The sequence below is a fragment of the Mus musculus genome, chromosome 6, assembly GCF_000001635.26.
Source record: "Mus musculus strain C57BL/6J chromosome 6, GRCm38.p6 C57BL/6J".
NCBI classification, from domain to species: domain Eukaryota; kingdom Metazoa; phylum Chordata; class Mammalia; order Rodentia; family Muridae; genus Mus; species Mus musculus.
The window spans coordinates 133,847,966-133,865,339 of record NC_000072.6 but is presented as its reverse complement, the minus strand read 5'-3'; the positions used below and the strand labels follow the sequence as shown (position 1 = coordinate 133,865,339).

The window sequence follows — 17,374 nt, the reverse complement described above, 5'->3', positions numbered from 1 at the left end:
GACATCCAATACGTTCAACATAGCCAGCTCTCAGATAAAAAAGAAAAAACTCAATAATTATTAAAAACAGGTATAGTCATTCATGCTTCAAAATGAAATAAATTCATTGACAGCAATGGTCCTCCTAAATCCTAGAGAATTATACTGAAACACAAAATAAAGCAAACAGACAAAACAAAAATCACCTCAACCCCCTCAAAACAAACCAACAATGAAAATACACTTAGTTTTAAGTAAAAATGTTATCTTTATGCTAATCAGTCAAAACTAGCATAAAAATGCTAAAAAGTTATTTGATAATATTGTTTACTTGCTCCGCCCACCCGCCTGCCCACGGCTCCCCTGCCCAGGTTGGGAGACCCAGATGGGGGATCCCCGGACTGGGGACCCCCTGGATGATGGCGGAAGCTGGACAGGTAGTGAGGAAGTCAACGAGGGCATCAGAGGCAGCGAGGGAGTTAGAGGTGACAGGGGCCCTGATACAGAAGGTGTGTGGAGGATCCCCGACATTGAGCAGAGTTTTTCAGGAGGCCCTGGCCATCTACACACCCTGTCACGAGATCATCCTGTCAGGTGAGGGCAAGATGTACAGCTTGAATGAACTCATTGCTCGTTACATCCGTGACCTTTCATGGAGTGACCAAACATAGACATCTTCTGTGGGTCTACTGGGAAACAGGTTTACGAGTTGCAGAAGCTCTTCTGCTATGTAAGAGTGCGTTTTGTAGTCAGTTTTCCAGGGATCTTCAGTGGCATTCGCATTAAACTCAGCACCAGTGCCAAAGTCCCAGCTGGCATCTTTAATATCACAGCTGCAGGGGCTGGTGTCTGGATTAATGATGATGAGGGCGAGTTCTGAGGCATCTTGTTGATAGCCAGACTTTGATAAGGAATTTTGTTTTGTGCAAGTTAAAAGAGGCAGACAAGGGCTGGTGAGATGGCTCAGTGGGTAAGAGCACCCGACTGTTCTTCTGAAGGTCCGGAGTTCAAATCCCAGCAACCACATGGTGGCTCACAACCATCCATAACGAGATCTGACTCCCTCTTCTGGAGTGTCTGAAGACAGCTACAGTGTACTTACATATAATAAATAAATACATCTTAAAAAAAAGGCAGACAGTAGAGTGGAGGACAGTCAGTAGAGTGCAGACCCTTTCCACCCTTTGCCTGTGGTGTTTTGCTGTGGTGTTAGGTAGACAGCCTACATTTCAGCTCGACAAGGCCATGTTCAAAAACTTTCTGGAGCCCTCCAAAGCACCTACCTGTTGCTGGAAATCGATTTCAGCATCTTTTTTCTCCTGTCTAATGGCTAGATCTTTTGTCTGCACCACAGGGCAGTGGATCTCGGCGAGGGGCAGCTCCTAACCATTGGTTATGTTCTTAAACTGGCCTTTAGCTATCTGACTGTCCCTAATGTTGGCAGGCTTGGAAGTCCCTGATGTCAGCAGACAACTGGGATTGCAGGTAGAGCTGGTTGTCCCTGGTGGCAGCAGGGTTCCATGGATGCAGGCAGAGCTGGTAGTCCCTGATGGCCTCAGATTGCTGGTTGTCTCAGGTGGTAGCAGGCCTGTTTGTCCCGGACATCATCAGACCTTCAGGGATTCAGGTGAAGCTGTGGCCCAGGAAATAGAGTACAGTGGGGGCAGGGTGGAGCTTTGCACTGCTGGGTTTGCCCAGAGGGACTGGCAGGTAGGGCATTGGGGTACCAGTCTCACCTGGTGTTAGCTGTTGACTTCAGGCATCTGGGATTGTGGTTAGAGGTGTGAACTAGAAGATGGAGTGCAGAGAGGACAGGGCATATATACTCATGGCTGCTGGGCTTTCTCGGGGAACCCGGTAGGCAGGAGTTTGGGGCTTAGGAAGCTCACTTGGTTGTCCCTGGCAGCAGCAGGCCTCCAGAGATTCAGGCAGGCCTCTAGGTAGCACTGTGGCCTGACTAATCCACCTTATATTTTGAAGACAGAGTCTCTCTTTGAACCTAGAACTCACCAGTCAGTTCTACTGGATGATCTTCCAGTGTTGGTATCTGCTGCCACACACCTGGCTTTTTGTATGGGTGCTGGAGACCCAAACTTAGGTTCTCATGGACTCCTTGTCCCAGCAGTTTATGTTGAATAGTTTAGTCAAATATCACAATTATAAAGATCTTGGATTGGTCTCTGGTATTTACCTCCCACACCCTGTCCCCACCACCTTTCTTTTATGTGCTCTTGTGTAGGTCAGGCTGGCTTCCACCTTGATGTGTGGATAAGCATGACTTTGAACTTCTGATCCTCCGGTCTCTACCTCTTGTGTGCTGTAATTGCAGTTAGTGCCACCACTGAGGCTTGAACTAGGCTTTGTGCTTTATAGAAGAACATTCTATCAATGGAACCATATCCCCTTCCCAGTGCCGGTGCTGTCTATAATTCCTGTTGAATCACTGGTGATGTCTTTTTCATTCCAAACAAGTGCTTAGTACACTAAAAACATCATATACTGAAGGCCATATTTAATATTTGATATAATTTCATATCACTATCATTTACTACCATTTTCTTTAAAATCTTATCTATCCTTCTCTTCTTTTGAAATCTGTTAGTTTGCTCCCATACAACTTCAGTTCTGTTGCCTGTCACTTCTCTTTCTATTATAGGAAGATGGAGAGAGCTCAATATGGACAAAGTGTTTCCACACTGCAAAATGCTTGAGAGATAGATGTGGGTGTGCCATCCAGTCCCTGTGTCAGGGTGAAAGTGGGAAAGAGACTCACTGCTGCTTTGCTGATGGAAGGTGCGTTTTGCCTTTCAACTACTGTAGCCCACATAGAACAATACTCACAGGCTGAGGTACACCAGGAGAGAAAAATTAGTAAAAATGTAGAAGAGAGTTTTAGTTGGAAAGAGTCTATTGAGAGACCCAAAGACAAAATGAAAGGACCAGAAGATATCCTCAGGGTTAAATAAGTGATGAAGGTATTTGAGAAGACTGTGCACATTATTACCAGGAGTATGATACATTCCCTACTTTCAGTAGAATGTTTTATTTCAGTGTAACATTTAGTGCAGTTACTACACCATGGTGGTTTGCTGTGGCATCGGCTTAGGTGACATTCAGAAGTATTTGATGTGGGGACAGTTGAAGATTTGGCATTTATCTTGCATTCCCTCACATGATCTGGGGAAGGGGATCCACACTAACATTATGCAAAGCAACATACTTCCTGGATAGGGAACTAAGACTCCAGGACTCTCAAAGGAGAGATATGATCAGAAGATTCTAGTATCTGATTTTATTCTTCTGAGCTGGCTAGTCTTGCCAGGTCCCAATGCCCCAGGGGACAAATAGGGTTGTAGGCTGATACGTGTGTTTATCTTTTGGACCTTCTGCCTAGGCAAATCTCTCCTCACTCTTTTCAACATCCAGTGGAGCGACAGGCCATCAAGTGAAGGGATGGGGTTGTGATCCCACAGCTAAAAACTCTGACCCAGAATTGTTCCTGTCTAAAGGAACTGCAGGGAACAAAATGGGAAAGAGCTTGAGAGAAAGGAGATCCAGTGACAGGGCCAAACTGGTATCCAGCTCAAGGGGAGGCTCTGGGGCCTGACACTGTTACTGATGCTGTTGTGTGTTTGTAGACAGGAGCCTAGCATGGCTGTCCTCTGAGAGGCCCAGCAAGCAGCTGAAAGAGTCAGATGCAGATACTATAACCCAACCAATGGACAGAAGTCTGGGACCCCTGTGGTTAAATTGGGAAAAGCTGGAAGAAGCTGAGGAAGAGGGCAACCCCATGGGATGATGAGCAGTCTCAACTGACCTGGACCCCTAAGATCTCTCAGACACCAAGTTATCAACCAGGCAGCATACACCATCTGATATGAAGGCCTCCGACACAGATACAGCAGAAGACTGCCTTGTCTGGCCTCAGTGAGAGAAGATGCACCTAACCCTCTATAGAGTCGAGGCACCAAGGAGTTGGGAGGTCTGGTGTGGTGGGCATGGGGGATAGGACCATCCTCTTGGAGATGGGGTTTTGGGGAGAGGAGGTATGGGGTGGGGAGCTCTTGGAGGGTAGGCAGACTTGGGGGTTGGGATGAAGACTGGACTGTAAAAAGGGATTAAAGAATAAATTAAAAAACAAAACAAAACAAAACAAAAAACAACCTGACTGTGCTCCAGCTCTCTGGGAGAAACAGGAGGCCTAGCCAACCTTCTCCTGCAGGCGCTTTTACTCCAGTATTCTCAGTAGTACTTTTGTAGCAGGATATTTTGAGAGCAGCATGATGTCCCTGCAGATGAGACTGTTAAGTGAATAGCAGCTCTTTGAGAAAGGCAGCTAGATCCCATTATACCCATTATTCCAGAGAGGCCAGGCTGTCTGGTGGAAGGAGTCATTTCAGTCTTAGACACCTCAGTTTATTATTCTTTGTTGAAATGAGTCTCAATATCAGACTGATCTTTTCTCCTGCTTATCCTTACCTTCCTTTCTTACATAGGTAATGGGAGATCAGCAACAAGAAGTAGAGGGAAAGAATTATGCATGCTCTGATCACATTACTGTCATTGCCATTTCTTTTTGTCTTTAGTACAGAAGCCTCAGAATTTACAACTAAGAAAATCTTAGATTTTTTTTCAATTTTTTATTAGATATTTTCTTCATTTATATTTTAAATGCTATCCTGAAAGTACCCTATACCCTCCCCCTGCCCTGCTCCCCTACCCACCCACTTTAGATCTTAAATCAACTGACTGCATCTTTCTTCCAGGCTTTGGTGATGACTCTTTGATTCCACATTTCTTAAGCACTTGTTGCCTCACTGATGTTAAGAATTTAGGTCCTGCTGTGCTCTCACATGAGGAAAGCAAGAATTAATTTTTAGGTGAAGGATAAAATATGAGTGAAATACATTGCACAAAACTCTCAAAGATCTAATAAAAATTTTTAAGAGGGACAATTTGCTTTTTAATGCTTCTGGCACTTCAAGAGATCAGAACAGTTTCCAAGTGATAATGTCCTATGGTAGAGAGAATATTGGATTTAAAATCAGACTTCAGGTCTTGTGTTTGCTTTGGTAGACCATAACAGTGGCTCTGTACTGGCCACTTAGTAGAAATTTACAAAGTACTCAAATCTTAGGAATTTATGGAGGGTTTTTTTTTTTTTTTTGGTTTCACAATTTGCGTATTTGTCAATGTTCTCTATTGAAATATAACTGATAGAATGAATTTATATGTATAAAAAGGATTTATTGGAGTGGGTTACAGTCCATTGTCCAACTATTCCAACAATATTTATCTATAAGCATGAAGTAGTTGTTCAGTCCACAAGGCTGGATGTCTCAGCTGATCTTCAGTATACCCTGGAGTCCTGAAGAAGTAGGCTCTAATACTAGGAAAGAATGAACTTGCCAGTAAAAGTAAGGGCAAGAATTTGAAAAGCAAGAGCATCCTTCTTCCATGTCCTAGATATAGGCTGCCAGATTTAGGGCAGGTTTCTCTACCTCAAATGATCCAAACAAGACAAATGCCTTACAAGTAGACATAGTACCTTGGGTTTAAGTTAATTCCAGATGTAGTCAAGTTCACTCAGGAATAGGCATTGCAGTTTGGAATTAGAAAACAAACAACAAACAAACAAAACATACAAAACAAACAAACAAGCAAATCAGATGGAAAGATCTCCCAGGTACCTCAGGATACAGATGCCAACTCAGGGTTCATAGTCACCTCCCCTTCCTACTAGTTTTTTTGTCTTATACTTATGGGGACCAAAGATAGAGTCTTGAAAATCCTAGGCAAATGCCCTACCACTGGGCTACGTCTCAAGCTACTAAGTGTTTGAAAAATTAAACGCCTTCTTCCCCTCTTTGAGTTGGGTATTATTATTCATCTACTGCATGGGGGAAAAGGAGATTCTAAGATACTCAGAAATTTGCCAAGAGTTAGTGGAAGGACTGGAACTTGATAAATGGATCTAAGATTTCTTCTGGGGTCACTGAGCCAGCCAGTCCCTTAAGTATTGACTTAGAATTGTTCTGTACTCAAGGACTGTTCTCCATGAAACCCAATATATATTAAAAAAGTTGAAGTTTCTCTCGCTCACCATCCTCCTTGGCACCACAGTCCCTATCAAGAATTAGCAGCTATTTATCAGTGGACAATTGAGTGGAATGGATGGTAACTCCTGCTCAAATCTTAGAAAGTGAGAGTCTGCTCAGCTGCATTCTCTGATCGTCAAATGTGTGAGCTCTTTTGGATCAATAAGAAATTATTGGGCAAGTCTTGGTGCTGTATAAGAACACTGTGTCATTGAGTCGTGTCTGTTTGGCTTCTTCTTTTGAGGCTTTTGATAACATAGGGGCAGAGACAGGAAGATATTATTTCCAAACTCTTAGAGTAATTGCCCTGAGGACCAAGGTAATTCTTTAAGATTATATCACCTTGCCATGTCACAATGTCATAGTCATCTTAGTTTCTATAAATTCACTGTATAATATTTGCTTAATGACAAAACCACCTACAGGTCTGCTTCTCAGAACACTTCCCTGTAAAGATATAATGATCCTTTTAAAGGAATTATAATTTGTAAAATATTTATTTAAAACATCTATAATAGTATCTGGCATATAATAATTATCATTTATCTAGCTTTAACTATTGTCAAATATAATTCACTGTGTACTTGTTTTTATGCATAGAGCTAAGTGTTAGGTTCCCATTGTTATGTAACAGCTTTCAAGAAATCCTTCCTCTCAAAAGATTGATTATGATGCACTGTGTACACTGCACTTCTCACTAACCATTCACCCGGTGATGCACATTGAATGAATGCCTTCCACCTCTTGGTTATTGTAAATAATGCTGCAATGAGCAAGACTTCCCATTCACTTTTTTTGATATATTTCAAGAAGCAGATTGTTATAGCCTAAAGAAAATCTGTTGTTGTCTTTTTGGGAAACCTCTGCTCTTTTCCAAATGACTGTTCCACATACCGACCATTTATTGTATGCCAGCCCCGGATTAAATGGATCAGTTAATTTAATTCCTGCAGTGGTCTTTGAAAGGATTATTAATATCACCCGTGCTTTTGCAGGCTAAAAAATTGAAGGGCTGGCTGGGTGTGGTGGCACATGTCTTTAATGCTAGCACTTAGGAGGCAGAGGCAAGAGTTCAAGGCCAGCCTGGTCTATATAGTAAGTTCTAGGGCAGCCAGGACTACATAGAAAAACCCTGCCTAAAACAAATGAATAAACAAACAACAACCTGTTCCCCTACACCCAACAACCCATCATCATCATCATCATCATCATCATCATCAACAACAACAACAACAGCAACAACACAATCTGAAGGAATAAGTAAATTGTAGAGGGGAATTTAGGATTTTACATAGATTCATGTTTGGGTAATCCGAGTCCAGAACCTAAAACCTCTGCTCAAGTGATGTTTGGTGGGTTCTTCCTACCTGCTCCATGACAAATTCAACACAAATATATATTGATTTGGTGGTCTGTGTAAAGCCTAACGCAGACCCTGTAGAAATGGTGCAACACCTTTGCCCCTTCTTAGAATTGGGAACAAAACACCCATGGAAGGAGTTACAGAGACAAAGTTTGGAGCTGAGACGAAAGGATGGACCATCTAGAGACTGCCATATCCACGGATCCATCCCATAATCAGCCTACAAACGCTGACACCATTGCATACACTAGCAAGATTTTGCTGATAGGACTCTGATATAGCTGTCTCTAGTGAGACTAAGCCAGGGCCTAGCAAACACAGAAGTGGATGCTCACAGTTAGCTATTGGATGGATCACAGGGCTCCCAATGGAAGAGCTAGAGAAGGTACCCAAGGAGCTAAAGGGATCTGCAACCCTATAGGTGGAACAACAATATGAACTAACCAGTACCCCGGAGCTCTTGACTCTAGCTGCATATGTATCAAAAGATGGCCTAGTCAGCCATCACTGGAAAGAGAGGCCCATTGGACTTGCAAACTTTATATGCCCCAGTACAGGGGAACGCCAGGGCCAAAAAGTGGGAGTGGGTGGGTACGGGAGTGGGGGGGAGGGTATGGGGGGACTTTTGGGATAGCATTGGAAATGTAAATGAGGAAAATACCTAATTAAAAAAAAGAAATGGTGCAACACAAATTGGCTAGTAAAGTTATAGCATTAAGGGCTGCAGATATATCTCAGCTTTTCTAGTATGTGTCTGTCCTTAGTGTGCTAAGAAAAGAAGTTTCTAGCTTTCAGTAGTTTATAATTTGGGAATTAATATGCGTTCCTTTATGTTTTCAAATTTTCTGCAGCTCATACAATTTGCTCTTCAAAATAATTATTTTTTAAAATTATCTTTGAAAGAATTAGTTTTCATTATAGTTTTAGGTCTTTATTTATTCATTCCTTTATTTATTGTGTTTATGAGTGTTTTGCCTATATGTATGTAAGTATACCATATGTGCTATGCCCACAAAGGTCAGGAGGACAATTTGGATTTCCCTGGAACTAGAGTTCTGGGTGATTGTGAGCCACCACGTGGCATGCAGGTGCTGGGACTTGAACCTAAATCCTCTGGAAGAGCAGCCAGTTTCTTAACCATTAAGTTCTCTCTCCATCTTCCATGCAAGTTTGGAAATTTGAGTCTTGGTTTCCGAAGAGGTTTTCCTGGTTGGAAAATGACTATTGAGTTTGGAATGAAAGGTGGCTTTGCCCTGTGTCAACTGCCAGGCTGTATTCATGCACTGTGCTTCACCGTTTGGTTCTGTTCAAGAGGTAAGGATATAAGGGAGAAACAGAAAATGCACAGGTCTGTGGGATTGCACCGTGCTCCCTCCAACCTCTAGGCATTGACCTCAGTGGAGCATGGAGATGCTGAGACCTGTATTTCATACTGGCAGAACACCTAACATTATGAAGGATCTCTTTAATGGCAGTGTCAAAAATCTATTAAATGCAAACAAATTAATGCTATCATTTTCAGGAGGCTATGAAAATATGAAAGGGAAAGTTTCTCTTTTCTGCTCTAATTGAATCAAACCTATGATAGTTTGTTTTAATTCTAGTGACATCCTCCTCAATTCTTCTTCCCTCTTCTTTTTCTTCTTCTTCCTTTGGTACTGGAGATGGAACTTTGTACGTTCCAGAGGCCATGTCAGGCCATGCCATGCCACTCCAGGCCAGTGTTCTCCCACTGAGCTATATCCCTAACTCTAGTTAGTAATTTACTTATAAGTACATTTTTATTCTTTTTGTGCCAGAGATTAGTGTTGAGTATGGAAAAAATTCTCCCCCAAACAATAGGAACCAACATTTTTTTGGGGCAGGGTTGGCAAAAGTTAAAAAAAAATACTTTAAAAGTTACACTATAGCTCCTTTGACATCAGAAAAGGGAAGACGGTTCAGTTTTACATATCTGACTCCCAGGAACAGGACCATGGCCAACAGGCTGAAATTGTAGTTATTGGAAGAAATAATTATCCAAAGATAATCTGCTCTTCTCAAGGCACTGAGTTTGTTATTGCCAGGGGTGTTACAGAGAGAAAAATGTTCTTCTATGTAGCAAAAGACCTAGCATGCTTTACTGAGGAGGGTACTTTTCTAGACTCCTTGAATCTTGAACTCACATGACTCTATAACATTTGATAGCACATGCTAAAAGCCAATGGAGTAAAAAGAAATACTATGTCAATATATATGTATTATACACACACACACACACACACACACACACACACACACATATATATATATATACATACACACACACACACACACACCCACACACACACCCACACACACCCACACCCCCCCCCCCCCCCACATATATATATGCTGTCTTTGAGTAAAGACCCTACATTTTATTTGCTCTTGCCTCTCAGAGGCCTGGTTCTTCCCTGGCGGCCTCAATCCATTTACACAGGCACACTAGGTGGAAAAGAAAGCAATGCCCCTCTCCCTCCCAGCCTAGAGCAACTTGCTACTCTGACCCTATCCAATGGTGGGTAGCCCTCCAGCTATCAGGCCTATGGATACTGGGGACAGAAGAGAGTGCTGTGACTTTTGAAGGGACATCATAAGCACTAACTTTTGAAGAGCAAGTATAAGTCAGAGCTAGAGGAAACAAACAGGCAGCTTTGTCTCGTCAGTACCTTTGACTCCTTAGTCAGGCTCTTGTCATAAGCTTCAGGAATTGATATTTGAAAGTCAAAGCCTGTCATTGTGGCAGGAAATGTTCTCACTGTGTTCAATGCAGGTGACAGGCTCCCATCTTTGCTGGACTGTGGACTGCCCTGCTGCTTCGTTTGAGTCTTGTTGTTTGTTAGAGTGATTCACCTACAGGGTGTGTCTTGCCTCAAACTCCTGACCATTGTGTCTGGGTTACACTTTGTAGCACAGAATTTGTCAAGAAAAGTGTTTCCAGAAAGACATTTCTTCTCCACACCCACACTGTGTGTTCCCTTCATGCAGTGCCACATGTCATAGGAGAAACCAGCATTGAGATCAGAAAGCTAACTGAGAAGGAGGGGAGATGGCGGGACAAGAAATAGAATGGTTGAGAATTGACTCCGTGTCTTGAGAGGCAGATGGACTTGATTCTTCCTGAGTTAACTATCACCTCTGGTTTATGGTTTCCTTTTTAGGAGAGGAGAATGAGATCGCCTTAGGGCTAGTGTTAAGATAAAGTCAATATAACCATTTTGTTTACCTATGCACCCAGTGGATGTTAGCTGTTATTTGTATGGCTACTCAGAGGTTCCTTTCTGTATGATGTTGGCGAGCTTGTGGTTTCTGAAAAGTGGAAATGACTTGTGAACTTGTAAGCCTACAGAACTGAAGAGTAATAAAAATATCCGTGGAGCTGATATCTGTGGTAGCAGAACTTCTACGAGCTGGCCAGAGACACGAAGCACAGGGGCAGCTGCCTTACACGAGCTGCCCCTAGCATCATTTTCTCCTGTGCACTTCCCTTCTCTTCTTAGATCACTGTTGCAAGAGAGGACTTGTCTTTACTTGACACTGGTCCTGGATCATGCTGAAGGTATACCAGGATCCTGGTCTAGCAGCCAAAACATAACCCATGTTCTTGACCCCATTGTACAGAGCCAGCATCCTTGGTAAATGTGGAGTTATCAACTCCCAACCTTCAACCTCCCGCTGGGGAAACGGGGCGAAATGGCTACTGCTAGGCTACTGTTGAGAATCACATGGTCTGGCACTTCTAGATAGTTCTGCTTTTGCAATGAGCAGTTCTTCACTGTTCTCCAGCAATCTGCCAGGATGAGGACTCTAATGCGTACATGAGGTTTTTCCTTAGAGTGAAACAGTCCATTTTTTTGGACACAAAACCATCTTTGGGGTGCAGAAAAGACTAGCTCTAGCCTAGAGGACAAAGAAGAGCAATGGGGGTGATCTGGTGGAGTAGATGACCCCTGGCCATTAGAGGGTAATGGTGCTAATGGCAATGGGTGGTGCACCTAGTCAGACTTTCTCCTACCCCAGATTCTATTGTTTCTATGGTTCCTAGTTAGTTTTTCTTAACTTCCTTCTGGGTGCATTCTTTAATAGTTCATAAAGGTCCTTCCCAAACCCCTCCCCGCCCCCTTTTTTTTCCTCTCCAGCCAACTGTGGAAAACCACCTTCAGGGACAGAGTACAGGATGTATAAAAGCCCAGGAGGACTCTTTTTGGACTAATTTCTTTCTCCTGTTCACTGGTTGCCTTAACCCTACTAAAGCATGATGCTTTTCAAGGTCCTGGTGATCACTGTCTTCTGTGGTCTGACTGTGGCTTTCCCCCTGTCAGAATTAGGTATGTGTAATTTTCATCTCTCAGAGAAGGCAGTTGAAGTTTGTGAGTGTGTGTTCGTGTGGAAATGGGTGGGGTGAGGGATTCATCTGTGGTGAAAGTTTTAAGTAGAAATAGGATAATTCTATCAATGTGGTATTGGATGAGGATGGCCACTGAGTGATTGAGCTATGATTTGGTTTGAGTTTGAATTAACCACATATAGCTAACAAGCCAGGTCAAATATTATCAGGGCAGAATGGCTGAGATATTTCTGGTGGTCCCATCCTCACTGAATGTCAAGTAGATCATATGAGTCTGTTTCATTAGGGCAAAGCTCTCTCCAGTGAAGTGGGCTTCAGTCATGTCAGAAAGCATTGGCAGCCAGCTTTGTCACAGACTGTGGATCTGTGTGGGTCTCGGATAGGAACTCAGGCTGTTTCTCAGGAGAGCTGCTCATCCAACTGTGTGCAAATGACCGGGTCCCCTCACCTGGTCCTGCTAGGTGACTCTCATTTTCTGGGCTTAGCATCCTCACTACACACGCATCTGAGATGAAGCCACATGAAGTACAGAGAGAGAGAGAGAGAGAGAGAGAGAGAGAGAGAGAGAGAGAGAGAGAGAGAGAGAGAGAGATATCCTGGTGACAGTTCCTACCACAAAGTGACAGGCTGTCCTTGGGAGATGTGGCTTGTGTGCCATAGACCTCAGGGTTGTGAGGGTTCTGAAGATAACTCACCACGTGGCATTTCAGAGGAGTGTTTTGAGATATGCTGAAAGTGGGTCATAGACACAGGCTATTAAATGAAAAGTAGTTGGAATGGAGCACCTTAGGATTGATTTCATTCCAGCTTATACACAGGACCAGTGACTTCTTTAGATTTTAACCACTGGTAATGGTAATATTTGCGTGTGTGTGTGTGTGTGTGTGTGTGTGTGTGTGTGTGTGTGTGTGCATGTGTGTGACCTTTGGAATCTGGAAGATTATAGATTATTATAAATCTGGAAGCATTATAGAGATGGGTCTTGAGTTTTTATTCTGCTCTAGTCTTCTCAGCACACAAAGAGCTACAACACAGATGCTCCTTCCTAAACTGGCGCCTCAAAGAAGGCAGGAGCAGGCTCTGAGCACTTATACTCCAAGCAAGTTGGCCCAAAGACTTTAGCTACTGAAAGGGACTGTGGTGACAATCACTTTGTACCTTCCCTTGCACTGAAGGCAGAGAACAGGAAGGGGTGATGATGACAGAGACATGCTCATTGGACGTGACTTGAGATGTTATTTTCTGTTGGGCTTCTTTCGAATTGGATACTGACTTATTAGAATCTACTAGTAATGACCTACCAGAAGAAGCTAGTTATCGACTAGGTCTAACCAGTTATAACCAAGTAGACTCAACAAAATCTCTTCCAGAAGCAATCAATAACCTAATAGACCCTCCCAGTGAATAACTATAAAACAATTCTGTTGACCTTCTAGTTTCAATCAATAAAGAACTACAGAATTCAATCATTGACCTACTAAACTCAGTCTTTGACCAACTGGGATCATACAGAGGGACAAAAGCTCCTCTAGAGGATTATACAGATGATGATTTAAGCACTGACTCTGAGCAGATCATGGACTTCACGCCAGCCGCAAACAAACAGAATTCTGGTAAGTGAGTGTGTGGTTTAGAGGTCTGGGCAGATGTTTCTGGGTCCCCATCTTGTGTCTTCCTGCTGGAAAGCCTGCTTTCTTTCCCAGCTGCTGACCATACCTACTTCTATTCTGTCTTCCCAGAGTTCTCTACTGATGTTGAGACAGTCTCCTCCGGCTTTCTGGAAGAATTCACTGAGAACACAGGTAGGAACAGTATCTGTCTTCAAACATGCTGACATTCCTCTCCGTGATCTTTTCTTCTATCTCTTTCCTTCTATCTTCTCTTCTTCTATCTTCTGAGGAAGGTCCTGTGGTCACCGAGTTGGGAAGAACATTGGTAAAATTTACTCCACCTCAGAGGTTCTTTGAAATTTAAGGAAAAGGTATCACTCTTTTCTGGGATATTTTCAACAGAAGACATCTGTTGGCAGTAGCACATCTTGTTGTTAGCCACCTGATCTCAAGAAAGAGCTCTGGAAAATTCCAGAGGATCAGCTCCTTGAGTGTCCATGGGCTTGGGGATATGTAGCCTTAACCCTGGAACTTGATATGTAAATCAGGTTGACCTAGAACTCACAGAGATCTGCCTGCCCCTGCTTCCTGAGTGCCCGGGTTAAAGGTGTACACTCCCAAAACCTCCACATTTTTTTTTCTGCCTTTCTTTCTGGTTAGCACTTAGTGAAGAAGTCATAAAATCCCATCTGTTTTCTTCCTCTAATTCAAATTTTGACAGCTTTCGTGAGTGAGGCTTAAAGTGACTGGAACCTCATTTCTTTATCTCCTTGCAGAAGTGATCCCCACCTTCATAGGAAATCTTGATCTTTTAAGCCTCTTCTCTTTAATCTGATAACCTTCTAGAGACTTGATATTGTATTTAATGTTAATTTTAATCCCTTTAGAATGGACCTCACACTTAACACCTCCCCAAAGCTGAGATAAATTGTAGGCATGGCCAGGAGTAGTTGCACAAAACTTTAATTTAAGCACTCACTTGGGAGTCTGAGACGGGTGAATCTGTGAGTTCTAGGCCAGCCTGGTCTACCGAGTAAAACCTTGTCTTAAAGTAAAAGAAAATGAAATGAAGTAACATTAAGTGAAAAAAGAAATTATTTATTCATGCAGGCCTTTTCTATTCAGGGGTTTATCGCTTCAGGTATCTACTTGACAGGACACAAATTCTCCTTCCCTTGACTACTCACAGATACCCCATTTACCTGTTTAGGTTGTGAAACCCAGTTCAACCCATGGACTCTTAGCTAAGCCCACCACCTAATGTATAGAATGTATGATTCCATGAAAAACAGAAGGGCTCTGAATCAGCAATTTCTGTTTTAATATCTCCTTTCTTTTGGTTTTCAAAAATGTTTTAAAAATATTTTGAGTATGAGTGTCATGATACATATATGTTTGTGCATCTTATATGGGCTTGGTACACACAGGGGTGAGAAAAAGAAGGTGGTAGATCTCCTGGAAGTGCAGTTGCATGATTATAGTGAGCTGCCATATGGGTACTTGGAACTGAACCTGGGTCCATTGGAAGAGCAGCCTCTAGTGCTAAGTGCTGAGCCATCGCTCCAACCCTTCCTGGCTTTTTGTTTTGTTTTGTTTCTGTTTTTTTTTAATTTTATAATTTGATTTCTTCTTGCAACAGAATAATTATCAGAAGACTGTAAATATTTTATTTAAGACACAAGAAGATGAGAGAGGATTATACCTAAAGAAATAAAATCCCATACCCAAGTTCAAAGTATTAAATGACAAAAGATGGGCCTGACCTTTGAGGTTCTCTTGATAACTCTTGTTTTATTAATTTTATCTTTAATTTAGACATCACAGTGAAAATTCCATTAGCTGGGAATCCAGTCTCCCCTACTTCCTGAGAAGACTCCAACTTTGAAATAAACCTGCGACTGCCATTCAGGATATTGTCTTTGTAGAAAATGATATAAATCTAAGATGCTCCCAGCAAAGAAGAAAGAACGAGGAAGTGATCCTGGATGAGAAATGCTGTGCCAGGCATCTCTAAGCTCTGCCCTTACTCTGTGTGGGTTTAAGAAATAAACGTTCATTTGAATTGCATTATGAGAGTGGTTTGTGTTTTAGGAGGGAAAGGGTTGCATAGCGGTAACACGATAAATATTTTTCTCTCCCCCTCACACATACTTTCCTGCAAAGTCTAGGATCCAATAATTGTATTGTTGTCATTTGGACAATCCAGGATATCTAAAATGAAATGGCTAGTGGGCTGGTGAGATAGCTTAGCGGGTGAAGGCACCTACCACTGAGCCTAAGAGCTGGAGATCAATTCCTGGAACACACCTGGTGGAGGAGGGAATTGACTCCCATGAGTTGTCCTCTGACCTCCACATTCATGCTGTGGCACACTCCTCCCCCTATATAAAAATGTGATAAAGTCGACTGATTTGCAACTCCAACCCACCACTGTCAAGTTATTCAATGTTGCAGCCTTCAGTATTGGGCTTAGGTGCTTCAGGGAGATTTTGTATCAGACCAAGACAGATATTTTTAAAAAATATTTTTATTAGGTATTTACATTTCCAATGCTATCCCAAAAGTCCCCCATACCCTTCCCCCCAACTCCCCTACCCACCCACTCCCCACTCCCACTTTTTGGCCCTGGCGTTCCCCTGTACTGGGGCATATAAAGTTTGAGAGTCCAATGGGCCTCTCTTTCCAGTGATGGCCGACTAGGCCATCTTTTGATACATATGCAGCTAGAGTCAAGAACTCCGGGGTACTGGTTAGTTCATAATGCTGTTCCACCTATAGGGTTGCAGTTCCCTTTAGCCCTTGGGTACTTTCTCTAGCTCCTCCATTGGGAGCCCTGTGATCCATCCAATAGCTGACTGTGAGCATACAGTTCTGTGTTTGCTAGGCCCCAGCCTAGTCTCACAAGAGACAGCTATATCTAGGTCCTTTCAGCAAAATCTTGCTAGTGTATGCAATGGTGTCAGCGTTTGGAAGCTGATTACGGGATGGGTCCCCGGATATGGTAGTCTCTAGATGGTCCATCCTTTCGTCACAGCTCCAAACTTTGTCTCTGTAACTCCTTCCATGGGTGTTTTGCTCCAAATTCTAAAACGGGGCAAAGTGTCCACACTTTGATCTTTGTTCTTCTTGAGTTTCATGCGTTTAGCAAATTGTATCTTATATATTGGGTATCCTAAGTTTCTGGGCTAATATCCACTTAACAGTGAGTACATATTGTGTGAGTTCCTTTGTGATTGGGTTACCTCACTCAGGATGATGCCCTCCAGGTCCATCCATTTGCCTAGGAATTTCATAAATTCATTCTTTTTAATAGCTGAGTAGTACTCCATTGTGTAAATGTACCACATTTTCTGTATCCATTCCTCTGTTGAGGGGCATTTGGGTTCTTTTCAGCTTCTGGCTATTAAAAATTAGGCTGCAATGAACATAGTGGAGCATGTGTCCTTCTTACCGGTTGGGACATCTTCTGGATATATGCCCAGGAGAGGTATTGCGGGAACCTCCGGTAGTACTATGTCTAATTTTCTGAGCAACCGCCAGACTGATTTCCAGAGTGGTTGTACAAGCTTGCAATCCCATCAACAATGGAGGAGTGTTCCTCTTTCTCCACATCCTCGCCAGCATCGGTTGTCCCCTGAATTTTTGATCTTAGCCATTCTGACTGGTGTGAGGTGGAATCTCAGGGTTGTTTTGATTTGCAATTCCCTGATGATAAGGATGTTGAACATTTTTTCAGGTGATTCTCTGCCATTCGGTATTCCTCAGGTAAGAATTCTTTGTTCAGCTCTGAGCCCCATTTTTTAATGGGGTTATTTGATTTTCTGGATTCCACCCTCTTGAGTTCTTTATATATATTGGATATTAGTCCCCTATCTGATTTAGGATAGGTAAAGATCCTTTCCCAATCTGTTAGTGGTCTTTTTGTCTTATTGATGGTGTCTTTTGCCTTGCAGAA

At 42.6% G+C, this 17,374-nt stretch overlaps 1 protein-coding gene across 1 annotated transcript; it reads left to right on the top strand.

The window, feature by feature from the left end:
- The first annotated feature begins 11,672 nt into the window (after positions 1-11,672).
- Kap (kidney androgen regulated protein) lies at positions 11,673-15,485 on the top strand. The gene is made up of 4 exons (NM_010594.2): positions 11,673-11,789; positions 13,246-13,422; positions 13,549-13,611; positions 15,235-15,485. Exons 1-4 carry the CDS (start codon positions 11,717-11,719, stop codon positions 15,285-15,287), a joined length of 366 nt encoding a protein of 121 aa, NP_034724.1. The 5' UTR covers positions 11,673-11,716; the 3' UTR covers positions 15,288-15,485.
- The last annotated feature ends 1,889 nt before the right edge of the window (positions 15,486-17,374 follow it).